The sequence below is a fragment of the Lepidochelys kempii genome, chromosome 8 (assembly GCF_965140285.1).
Source record: "Lepidochelys kempii isolate rLepKem1 chromosome 8, rLepKem1.hap1, whole genome shotgun sequence".
Classification (NCBI taxonomy): domain Eukaryota; kingdom Metazoa; phylum Chordata; order Testudines; family Cheloniidae; genus Lepidochelys; species Lepidochelys kempii.
In genome coordinates, this window is record NC_136387.1 from 66,051,921 (window position 1) to 66,064,565 (window position 12,645).

At 40.7% G+C, this 12,645-nt stretch overlaps 1 protein-coding gene across 7 annotated transcripts in view; it reads left to right on the forward strand.

Annotated features, from left to right (window-relative positions):
* CAMSAP2 (calmodulin regulated spectrin associated protein family member 2) overlaps nt 1–12,645 on the forward strand; it is a 171,284-nt gene that overhangs the window by 141,190 nt on the left and 17,449 nt on the right. For all 7 annotated transcript variants that reach the window (XM_073356781.1, XM_073356785.1, XM_073356783.1 and 4 more), the window contains 2 exons: nt 11,178–11,260; nt 11,823–11,892. In XM_073356781.1, coding sequence (XP_073212882.1) covers nt 11,178–11,260; nt 11,823–11,892 — 153 coding nt within the window. The remainder of the gene's footprint in view (nt 1–11,177; nt 11,261–11,822; nt 11,893–12,645) is intronic.

A 12,645-nucleotide genomic window follows, 5' to 3' on the forward strand; every position in this document is an offset into this window, starting at 1 on the left:
ACCCCATAGAAGTACTGAAGTGCAATCTCTTTATCGTGAAAGTGTAACTTACAAACGCAGATTTTTTTTTGGTTACATAACTGCACTCGAAAACATAACAGTGTAAAACTTTAGAGCCTACACGCCCGCTCAATCCTAAGTCTTATTCTGCCAATTGCTAAAACAAACAAGTTTGTTTACATTGACGGGAGAATGCTTCTTATTTACAACGTCACCTGAAAGTGAGAACAGGTGTTTGCATGGCACTTTTGTAGCCGGCGTTGCAAGGTATTTACATGCCAGATATGCTAAACATTCATATGCCCCTTCCAGCTTCGGCCACCATTCCAGAGGACATGCTTCCATGTTGATGATGCTCATTAAAAAAAAAATGCATCAATTAAATTTGTAACTGTACTCCTTCAGGGGAGAATTGTATGTCTCCTGCTCTGTTTTACCCGCATTCTGCATATTTTCATGTTATTGCAGTCTTGGATGATGACCCAGCACGTGTTCGTTTTAAGAACATTTTCACAGCAGATTTGACAAAACGCAAAGAAGGTACTGATGTGAGATTTCTAAAAATAGCTACAGTACTCGACCCAAGGTTTAAGAATCTGAAGTGCCTTCCAAAATCTGAGAGGGACGATGTGTGGAGCATGCTTTTAGAAGTCTTAAAAGAGCAGCATTCTAATGTGGAAACTACACAACTCAAACCACCAAAAAAGAAAATCAACCTTCTGCTGGTGGCATCTGACTCAGATGATGAAAATGAACATCTATCAGTTTGCACTGCTTTGCATCATTATCAAGCAGAACCCATCACCAGCATGGAAGCATGTCCTCTGTAATGGTGGTTGAAGCATGAAGGGACATATGAATCTTTAGCACATCTGACATGTAAATATCTTGCAATGCCAACCATGTGCATGCCTGTTCTCACTTTCAGGTGATATCGTAAACAAGAAGCAGACAGCATTATCTCCTGCAAATTGTAACCAACCCTGTTTGTCTGAATGATTGGTTGACCAGAAAGTAGGACTGAGTGGACTTGTAGGCTCTAAAATTTTACATTGTTTTATTTTTTAATGCAGTTGGGCTTTTTGTACATAATTCTACATTTGTAAGTTCAACTTTCATGATAAAGAGATTGCAGTACAATACTTGTACGAGGTGAATTGAAAAATAAAATTTTTTTGTTTTTTACAGTGCAAATATTTGTAATCAAAAATATATATAAAGTGAGCACTGTACACTTTGTATTCTGTGTTGTAATTGAAATTAATATATTTGAAAATGTAGTAAAATCCAAAAATATATAAAATAAATGGTATTCTATTGTTTAACAGCGTGATTAATCATGATTAATTTTTTTAATCGCTTGACAGCCCTAATTAAAAACTTTAAATTCATTTTGACTTTAGTCTCCCAGTTAAGTTGCGTTACAGTTGTGGAGTCAGTGTATGTCTTCTTTTCATTTTGTTCTCTTGCTCACAGTACAGTAGAGATTGTGGAGAAGTTTACCTTATCTCTGCTTAATCTTTTGTTTGATGGAGCCAGAGAAGGCCTTCAGTTGACCAGAAGTGGAACATGTGTTGTATGACTGTCACATTTCAATATGGGCAATAGGTTTATTGATTATGACTTCGGGGCACAGAAGGAAGATAAAATTAGCATTGTAATTGGCTATTTGTCATATTATTTTTATTTAGCTAACCTGGTTAATCATGCTCAGTCTCTTCTGAGTGATAGAATAGAGAAACCTGTTGTTGTAGCAACCAGGCAAGGTACCAACAAACTTCAACAGGACTTTATTTTTAAAGTGGAAACCTCTTTACCAAGCTGCTGCTGGACCCTCGGTAGCTCTCACTCAGCCTCCTCTACTCCTCTCCCCTCTTTTCTGTTTCCTGTCCTTTCAGACACCCAACAGCCAGTGCTCCCAGTTCTAACAATTACAAGCAGCATCTAAATACCACATTCCCTCCTCTCTTAAGAAACTCTCCCAATTAAAATAAACATTGTTGTTCTAACCACACGAACCAATATGAAATAAGACACTATACTGTTGGAAGAAATATTATACTGAAAACACTGTAGATACTACATAACATAGTCTCTAGTCCAGACAGGTGGTCATCTGGGTCTGACAGGCCATCTCTCAAGCCCAGGTTCCACTACAGCTGTCTTGGTGTGTTGATACTACAGTGAAGTCATCTAATGCAGGCTGGGTGTTGGCATAATCTCCTCTTGGTGCATAGGCAGATGCAAGATAAGAAGCATTCCATACCTGCCCATCAGAAAGTCCATAGGTGTAAGGTCCCTTCTTCTCTATCATTTTAAGAGGAGCTATGAATTTATGGTCCCCTTTGCATAAAATTCCAGGTTTTCGTATTCTAACAAAGGAACCACACTCAAACTTTGGTTCCTTAGCACCCCGCCGCTTGTCTGTGAAAGCCTTATACTTTGCTTGGTTCTGTTCAACTGTTTTTTTCACATCATCCTCGGTTGGGGCATCAGGTCGTGCCTTTAACAATCCAGCAATGTTCAGTTTAGTATTCATCTGTTTCCCATGCAGTAACTCTGCGGGTGATCTTTGCATTGTGGCATGTCGTGTAACCTGGTATGCTTGCAAGAAATCAGTAGTGAAGGGTATCCACAATTGCCCTTCCAGTTCAGCCATTTGCAGACTCTCTTTCAAACTTCTGTTAAACCATTCGATTTCCCCATTGGCTTGAGGGTAATATAGGGATGATCTTCTGTGTAAAATGTTTCTCTCTGCTAGAAAAGTTTCAAAATCCAGGGAAGTAAATTGTCTACCATTATCTGAAACCAGTTCTTTGGGGTTACCTTCCCTGCTAAAAACTGAAGAGAGGAACTTAATTACTGTAGCAGAAGAGATTTGCGATGTAAACACTACCTCAGGCCATTTACTGAAATAGTCTATTAAAGTGATGGCATAACGGCAGTCACTTGGAGCAGTATCAAAGGGTCCTACAATGTCAATCACCACTTTTTCCCATGAAGATTCAGGAAGAGGAACAGGCTGTAATGGAGGGGTACATGTCACTGCTGTTTTATCATGCATTTGGCAAGTGACACAGGACTTTATGAGTGCTTCAGTTTCAGAGTCCATCCCTGGCCACCAATACAGATCCCGTAGTCGTTGTTTGGTTCTGACAATTCCTTGATGAGTATCATGTGCCAGGTGTATGAGTTTTGACTGTAAATCTTCTGGCACAAGTAGCCAGTGTGTACCTCATAGCACACAGCCATCAAGCAAAGAAAGTTCATCCCGAACTCTAAAATAAGGCAGCAAAACTGGGTCAAGGTTTTTAGGGTTACTGGGCCGTCTCTTTGTCAGAAATTCCCGTAGTTTTTGTTGATTTGGACGCACTGAACAAGCAGCTTGAAATTATTCTTTTGTAACTGTAGTAAGAGTGCTTATAATAAGCACAACTACTGCATCCTCATCCTCCGGTGGACCATCTGGTGACGGCAAAGGAAGGCGAGAAAGGCAATCAGCTACCACATTTTGGTTTCCTGGCTTATATTCCAGTTCATAATTGACAGAGAGTAGTCTTGCAGACCATCTAGCAATATGATATCGTGCTCTTCCCAGTCCTTTCATGGTGAGCAACGTCATCAAAGGACTGTGGTCTGTGCGCAACTTGAACATGCAGCCCCACAGGTAAGTTCTCCATTTTTCAGTCGCCCAGACACAAGCAAGTGCTTCTTTTTCAACTGTAGAATATTTTCTCTCAGCATTACTTAGTGTCCTTGAAGCAAATGCAACAGTCCTCTCTGTGTTGCCCTCATGAAGTTGTGTGAGGAAAGCCCCAAGTCCATAATCAGAAGCATCAGTAGTTACAATTGTGGGCAATGCAGGACTCAATAGTGCAAGTACTGGACTATGTACAATCAAGTCTTTCACCGTTTCGAAACTAGCTTGTGCATCCATTGTCCACATTAAGGGTGAACTTCTCCATAGTAATTCTCGTAACGGTTCAATGACAGAAGCATAATTGGGAATGAATTTTGCATACCAGGAGGTAAGACCCAAGAAAGAACGTAAGGTTTGCAAATCTGTTGGAGGAGGAGCATTTGAAATTGCCAGGATATGATCTGGATCAGGTTTTAGTCCAGCCTGTGAAATTGTATGCCCCAGAAAGGAAAATTCAATTTGTCTAAATTTGCATTTGGATCTATTGAGCTTGAGTCCTGCTTTGTTGATGCAGTTTAGTACAGACTGCAGGTTATTGTCATGCTCCTCAGAATTATTTCCAAACACAATACTATCATCCAGATAGCACTGAACTCCATGTTGATTCTTCAGAATCAATTACATCATTTTTTGGAAGGCACTTGGGGCAGATGTGAGACGGTATGGAACACGTTTAAAATGAAATAGTCCCTCATGTGTAATAAATGCTGTGAGGTCTCTGCTATCTTCATGCAACATAACCTGGTAGTATGCAGTCTGCAAATCAAGAGTAGAAAGCATCTTTTCTCCATAGAGGTCTGCAAATACTTCTATGTGAGGAAGAGGATGGCTGTCAATCACAATAGCTTTATTTGGCTCCCTTAAGTCCACACAAAGGCGAATGCCTCCACCCTTCTTCTGCGTCACTACTATAGGTGAAACCTATTCCGAGGAGTCAGTCTCTTCAATAATGTCCTTTTGAACAAGTTTTCTAAGTTCCTCTGAAGCAACTTCCCTGACTGAAAATGGTAAGCATCGTAACTTCTGTCATACAGGCATCACATTATTCTGCATTTTAACTTTATGCAGAAGCCCATAAGCACAGCCAAGTTTCTCCTCAACCTGGTGCTGGGTCCCAGCTGAAACTGGTGTGTGTACCACAAGAGTGCTTTGCTGTGGAAGATCAATTCATCCATTAACTCCCCTGAGATTTAAAGCAGCCAATAAATCTCTGCCAAGGATAGGAGTGCCTTTGTGGACAATGTAGAACTCTGCAGTTACACAGCAATCACCAAAAGTAACCATCGTTGGCAGGCAGCCATGTACTTGACTATGGTTTTTCAAATAGCACACCAAGAGAAGTTTGGGTTCAGTAAGAGGCACATCTTTAAAGTAATGCAAATAGATGGAATCAGGTAGTATAGATAATGCTGAGCCAGTGTCCAACATTAGCTGAATAGAGTGTGATTTGCCAGAGGGTATGGCGGAATCATTTATTGTGCACTTTATTTGTTCTGGAATATGTACAGTAGTGATTTTGTCCACGCTCAGCACAGTAACGTCTGGTATTGTAACTGCATGCACTTGTTGATTGAACTGGCTGCTGCAATATACTTTAGCAAAATGCCCAATCTTTTTGCAATAATTGCACTGAGCTACTTTTGCCATTCATCCTGTGTAGCTTACAAGCTGTTGTGGGGATCCACAGCAAAAGCATGCTTTTACTGTATTTTTAATTTTCTGATTCAGTAGTTTTTCATTAGGTTTCCTCTTGTAATCAATCATTTGTCAGCAGTGTGCCCTTGTTGCCAAGAAGGCCAATGGCATTTTGGGATGTATAAGTAGGGGCATAGCAAGCAGATCGAGGGACGTGATCGTCCCCCTCTATTCGACATTGGTGAGGCCTCATCTGGAGTACTGTGTCCAGTTTTGGGCCCCACACTACAAGAAGGATGTGGATAAATTGGAAAGAGTCCAGCGAAGGGCAACAAAAATGATTAGGGGTCTGGAACACATGACTTATGAGGAGAGGCTGAGGGAACTGGGATTGTTTAGTCTGCAGAAGAGAAGAATGAGGGGGGATTTGATAGCTGCTTTCAACTACCTGAGAGGTGGTTCCAGAGAGGATGGTTCTAGACTATTCTCAGTGGTAGAAGAGGACAGGACAAGGAGTAATAGTCTCAAGTTGCAGTGGGGGAGGTTTAGGTTGGATATTAGGAAAAACTTTTTCACTAGGAGGGTGGTGAAACACTGGAATGCGTTACCTAGGGAGGTGGTAGAATCTCCTTCCTTAGAAGTTTTTAAGGTCAGGCTTGACAAAGCCCTGGCTGGGATGATTTAATTGGGGATTGGTCCTGCTTTTGAGCAGGGGGTTGGACTTGATGACCTTCTGAGGTCCCTTCCAACCCTGATATTCTATAATTCTATGATTTGTCTGCAGTGATGGTGAACTTTTCTGCAAAGGAGTCACAGCCTGGACTATGCCTCCTGTATCCATGCTCATTATTTTGGCTTCAGCTGTAGCTGACTCAATCTGAATAGCAATGGTTATTGCTTTTTCTAGTGTAAGCTGTGGTTCTAGAAGTAAGCGTTCTCTGACACGAAGCATGGTTGTTTTCTCAATGAGCTGGTCTCTAATCATCTCATCTGCCATATTCCCAAAGTCACAAGTTACAATCAGACTCCTCAGGGAAGCGGTATACTGCATTATTGTCTCCCCTGTTTTCTGCTCACGCTGGCGAAATCTGTAGCGATTAGCTACTACATTCATTTTTGGCACAAAAATGTTCTTTAACGCAGTGAGTGCAGTCTCATATTTATCATCTGCAAGGGGAAAAGTGTAAAATATACGCTGCCCTTCTGCTCCAAACAGTGGATTAGCAGAGCATGCTTTCTTACTTCAGAAATCTCTGTAGCAGTGATTGCAAGCAGATAAGTCTCAGACATATGGATCCAGGCAGTAAAAACAATTGGAGGCTCACCTGGGCTTTGCAGAAAGGGTACAGGTGGATTCAGAGGCAGAAGATCCACCCTCATCACCAAAATGTTGTAGCAACCAGGCAAGGTACTAACAAACTTCAACAGGACTTTATTTTTAAAGTGGTAACCTCTTTACCAAGCTGCTGCTGGACCCTCGGTAGCTCTCACTCGGCCTCCTCAACTCCTCCCCCCTCCTTCCTGTTTCCTGTCCTTTCAGACTCCTTATAGCCAGTGCTCCCAGTTCTAATAATTACAAGCAGCATCTAAACACTACACCTGTCAAGCAGGGAATGATATTTCTTACTACCATTAGGTAGGGCCTGATTCTCCTTTCACACTGATGTAAGTCAGGAGCTATTCCCCTAAAGACAATGGGGCTACACCAGTGTATATCCATTATAAGTGAGATAAGAATTGGAGCCCTGGTCAGGGATGTCCTTTATAAGTTTCATAAAAGACAGCAAATGGCTTCACTTATACTTAAAGTATTGAGCTTTTATGGAGGCAACTGTATTTACCTTATATTTTAAAGAAAATGTTAGCTTAAAACTGAATCAGTAGTACAAGAGAAGGAAGTATATAGCTTGCAGTTATAAAAAAACAGAGTTGAAGCCCTTCATAAGGGATTTATCTCCGGTCTGACAGAGTCCTTCAATGACATAAGCACCTTTGTTACACCAAACAGAATTCCCCACATTGAATAAAAAGAGACTCTGTCTGTGTAGATGATTTTGGCTTCCAGAGTGAAGAGGATAGATAGGAAGCTCTAAGACAGACATTTGAATTCCATTTGTAGAAGGCCCCTAGAGATCTCAGATCTTAAAGGGTTCTACTTTTATTACAATCATTAGGACTTCAGAGTTAAGTATTGTCTGTAAGCTGCCCCAATTATATGCTTTGACACATATGCTGAACTTGTAGTAGGATCTGTTTCTTGAGACCTGTTCAGAACTGTAGTACAAACCATCATCAATATTGTATATGGGGTAGCATATTGTACTGGTTCATCATTGCAATAATAGTTTTATTGTCTCTATAAGGATTAAGTATAGTTTTTGTGTTGGAATATTATGAGCCCACTAACTGATTATCTAATTGTAGGGTCTCTTGTTTTTATCATCAAATGCAGTTCTTTGTACAGTCTGGTAATAGTGCACAGCACTTCATGGCAAATAAATAGATGGCATCTACCCAAGGAGTTGGGTTTATAATGCTAGAAAATTAATAGCTCATGCCACTGTCAGGCTTTTCCTGAGTGGATGATGTGATTGGGATTTAAGCAGGTGGATTTTCTTTCTGATGGACAGAATATTTTACAGATCTTTTCCCAATGACATTTTCTTTTAAAATAATATATAGACATTGGCATATGGAATAGGCATTTTTTAACTGAAATCTAAAATAAGGGTATAAACCTCTATGCCAGTTATCCACTGCTTAGAGAAATCTGCAGAAATAATCAAACAGGAATTTTTATTCAATTTTTGTATGTACCCATGGAAAATGCTTTATTCATTCATCCGTATTTTCCATTAGCTCACAGTAATGTCCTTCTCATGAAGGTTCTTTAGATGCCGGTATACACTACACATTAGGCAAAAATCACATGAGAGCGGCAGATTGTGCCTGCGGTTCAGGGTTCTCTTTGTCTGATTGCTAGTCATGTGTTTTTTAATTAAATAATGAAAAAGTAGTTGTAACCTTTGTTGTATTGCATTACATTAAAAAGCAAGTTGCAAAAATCTACAGAGGTATTTGTAAAGAGCCTATCACTATAGTGCCTAGGAAATAAGACATTATCAGGGCCGGCTCCAGGCACCGGCTTTGCAAGCAGGTACTTGGGGCGGCATTTAAAATGGGGCGGCAATCCGTGTCCCGCAGCGGCAATTCGGCGGCAGCTCCACCGCTCTTCCCACTGCCGTGGCTTCTGGGCTGCAGCTCTGTTGCTGTTCTGGGCCGGGCGGCAATTTGGCGGCAACTCCGCCGCTATTGCGGGGGCGGCAATTCAGCAGTGACTGCTTGGGGCGGCAAAATTGGTAGATTTCAGAGTAACAGCCATGTTAGTCTGTATTCGCAAAAAGAAAAGGAGTACTTGTGGCACCTTAGAGACTAGCCAATTTATTTGAGCATGAGCTTTCGTGAGCTACAGCTCACTTCATCGGATGCATACCGTGGAAACTGCAGCAGACATTATATACACACAGAGATCATGAAACAATACCTCCTCCCACCCCACTGTCCTGCTGGTAATAGCTTATCTAAAGTGATCATCAAATTGGGCCATTTCCAGCACAAATCCAGGTTTTCTAACCCTCTACCCCCCCACACACAGACTCACTCTCCTGCTGGTAATAGCCCATCCAAAGTGACAACTCTCTTCACAATGTGCATGATAATCAAAGTGGGCCATTTCCTGCACAAATCCAGGTTCTCTCACCCCCTCACCCTCCTCCAAAAACCACACACACAAACTCACTCTCCTGCTGGTAATAGCTCATCCAAAGTGACCACTCTCCCTACAATGTGCATGGTAATCAAGGTGGGCCATGTCCAGCACAAATCCAGGCTTTCTCACCGCCCCCCCTTTTTTTCCCGGGGACACACACACATACACAAACTCACTCTCCTGCTGGCAATAGCTCATCCAAACTGACCACTCTCCAAGTTTAAATCCAAGTTTAACCAGAACGTCTGGGGGGGGGGGGTAGGAAAAAACAAGGGGAAATAGGCTACCTTGCATAATGACTTAGCCACTCCCAGTCTCTATTTAAGCCTAAATTAATAGTATCCAATTTGCAAATGAATTCCAATTCAGCAGTTTCTCGCTGGAGTCTGGATTTGAAGTTTTTTTGTTTTAAGATAGCGACCTTCATGTCTGTGATTGCGTGACCAGAGAGATTGAAGTGTTCTCCGACTGGTTTATGAATGTTATAATTCTTGACATCTGATTTGTGTCCATTTATTCTTTTACGTAGAGACTGTCCAGTTTGACCAATGTAAATGGCAGAGGGGCATTGCTGGCACATGATGGCATATATCACATTGGTAGAGCCGCCCCTGGACATTATATAAATAAATTAGATTACATGTCAGCTCTATTGAACTGACACAACACAATGAAAAATGTTTTTTGAAGTATGCTTTTTTGTTCAGATTAAACATAAAAAATAGTAGTATGTAACTCCTACAGTTTGATTGGGAATGTGTATTCACCAGAGGTGCCTTCCCCGGCATCCCGCTCCGCCGCCAACTGGTCCTGTGAGGGGATGGGCTCCAGAGTTAAAAACAGTTCTTGGCTGTCCAGTTGCCTGCTTAACATTCTTTTGCTTCTCCTCCTCCTCAACAATGTCCTCCTCATTGTTGCTCCACAGACATGCCACCCGGGGCTCCCAGGAAGTATCCACAGAGCGTTCTGGGGTAGTGGCGGGTCACCACTGAGGATTATGTGCAGCTCCTCATAAAAGCAGCATGTGTGTGGGGCCTCCCTTGTCTTCTGGTACGCTTCCCAAAGCTCCTTTATTTTCATGCGGCACTGCTGCGTGTCCCTAGTATAGCCCTTCTCCCCTATGCCCTGCACAATCTTGGCATAGATATCAGCATTTCTTCTGCTGGATCGGAGCTCTGCCTGCACAGACTTTTCTCCCCACACAGCAATAAGATCCACCACCTCCTGTGTACTCCATACTGGAGCGCATTTGCTGCCTTGAGTCTCCATGATCAGCTGTGCTGGCAAGCTCTCCATGCTGATCAAATGGGAAATGAACATTCAAAAGTTGCTGGGGCTTTAACAGGGGAGTGGTTCTTTCCTGTGTACCTGGCTGATGTTCAATGATGTTGAAAGTGCTCTCCAGAGTGGTCACAGTGAAGCACTGTGGGACACCTGGAGGCCAATTCATTCAAATTCCACAGTGCAGTGTCTACACTATCCCCATGTCAACCTGTGGATGTGGAATCAAGTGCTACACCTCTTGCAGAGGTGGAATACAGAAGTCAACTTTACAGGCCACTTAGGTCGGCGGAAGGGTCTCAGTAGTGTAGATACATACATTATTAGATCAGCTTAACATGGCTTATGTTTGCCTAAGTTTGCAGTGTAGACCAGGCCACTGTCTGCTGTGGACAGCAGGAAACCTCTGCCTTTGTTTCTTTACATTATGTGCTGTGGTGTGTGTTGCCAAGATCAAACCTAAAGTGACTTTCATGAAAAGAACATTAGCATGGAATAACTGCAAAGACAGATGTTTTACCAATAAACAAACATTTTCAGTAGACATTTTTTGAAAACTACAGAGAAGCTTTCTATTTTAATTTCTGTGCAGGTTTCTTTTTGCTTTAGTGGTGGTAATTAAGATGCTTGTACTTTTTTATTTAATAAATTCATAATGTTTCAAGAGCAAAATTACATTTGGCTGTGTTCCCTCACACAGAAATAAACTACTTCTTGTACTGTACCAATATACAAAGTTTGGCTGCATTCTTCTAATGTGGCCTCTATCTATTACTTTGTTTTGCTTTACAGTGTGGAGGGTCCAACCTTTACACCATCCCATCAACTTCTGCCTGTTAGGCATACTCACCATCAGCCTTACTCAGCTGCTCCAGGTAACAGCATAGTACTGGGTTTTTTGGATAAAATATTATCTATCTTGTTTTGTTGATACTCTTGCACGATATCTTGATGCAGAACTCCCATTGACTTCCGTGGGAGATCCACACGTGGATAGCTTACAAGGTTGGACCTATAACTTCTTGTGATAAGCACACACTCAAGACAGTGGTTTTTGTGAGGAATTACTGGCTGTACACATTTTATGAAGTTTGGTTTCCACTCTAAGTGGAATATGGCTTTCAACAGTTATTTATAAAATAATTAATGTTGTATTCAGTAATAAATTTACCTTTATCTCTTTACTGAGTGATGGGTACTGTGTGCACATGATATAATTCATGTATATGATTGCCATACTTTTGTTTACATTAAAATAAAGATCATTTTACATAAAAACCAAAAAACCTCCAAAAATTTGATAATTTACCATTGAAATATTTGAAACAATGAAAGCAACTGATTTGCTGTACTAACTTGTTTATTTTTAAATGATTTTCCAAGTATTTCCATACATTGTAACTTAGTTACATTGTATTCTATTTTAATTCCAATTAGGAGCCATTAGAAGGTCCTCATCTATGTCTTATGTGGATGGATATGTAGGGACTTGGCCCAAAGAGAAAAGGTAAGTTATCATTACATAGAAGCTGGTTTAAGAAGTAACTGTGGATCAGCCACTAAACAATATTGAACTATATTTAACATAATTTGGACTTTCAAAAAGCCTTTAACAGGAGGCTTTTAAGTAAAACCAAGTCGTCACAGAGTAAGAGGTAAAGAAATATTATTGGGTAGAAACTAGCTCATAGAAAAGAAAACATAGGAATAATTGATCAGTTTTTCAACCTGGTGAAAGGTTAACATTGGGTACTCCAATATTTCATATTATGACTGGTGGTGTTAAATATATTTGTCTGCACGCAATATACTTGAAGTGCCAATAGAAGTCATCAAGATCAGGAGTAGGATTAAAAAAAAAAAAGGTACTTTTCTATGGATAATGAGAATAGGCTGATGAGAGAGGATTTTAGAACAAAATAGAAGGGCTATAAACTCCTATGTTGTAGGTATAAACCATCACTGTTTGGCTTCTTTTACTTTCCTTTGACGTATCTGGTACTGGCTACTGTCAGAAAGGAAGGATGCTGGATTAGATGGACCGCTAATGTGATTCAGTATGACCAGTTCCTATATTCCTAAAATTGCTTAAGTGTATTACAGATTGGCAGGAATATTTTTTTTTCTCTCTGAAGTTACCCAAAATGAATAAGCATATTTTTCATATGAAAATACAAGCATATGTGTGGTTATAATTTAATACAAGTAATTAGAACAAACAATAAAAGCATGAGACTGAATAAGATGTTATATTCTATTT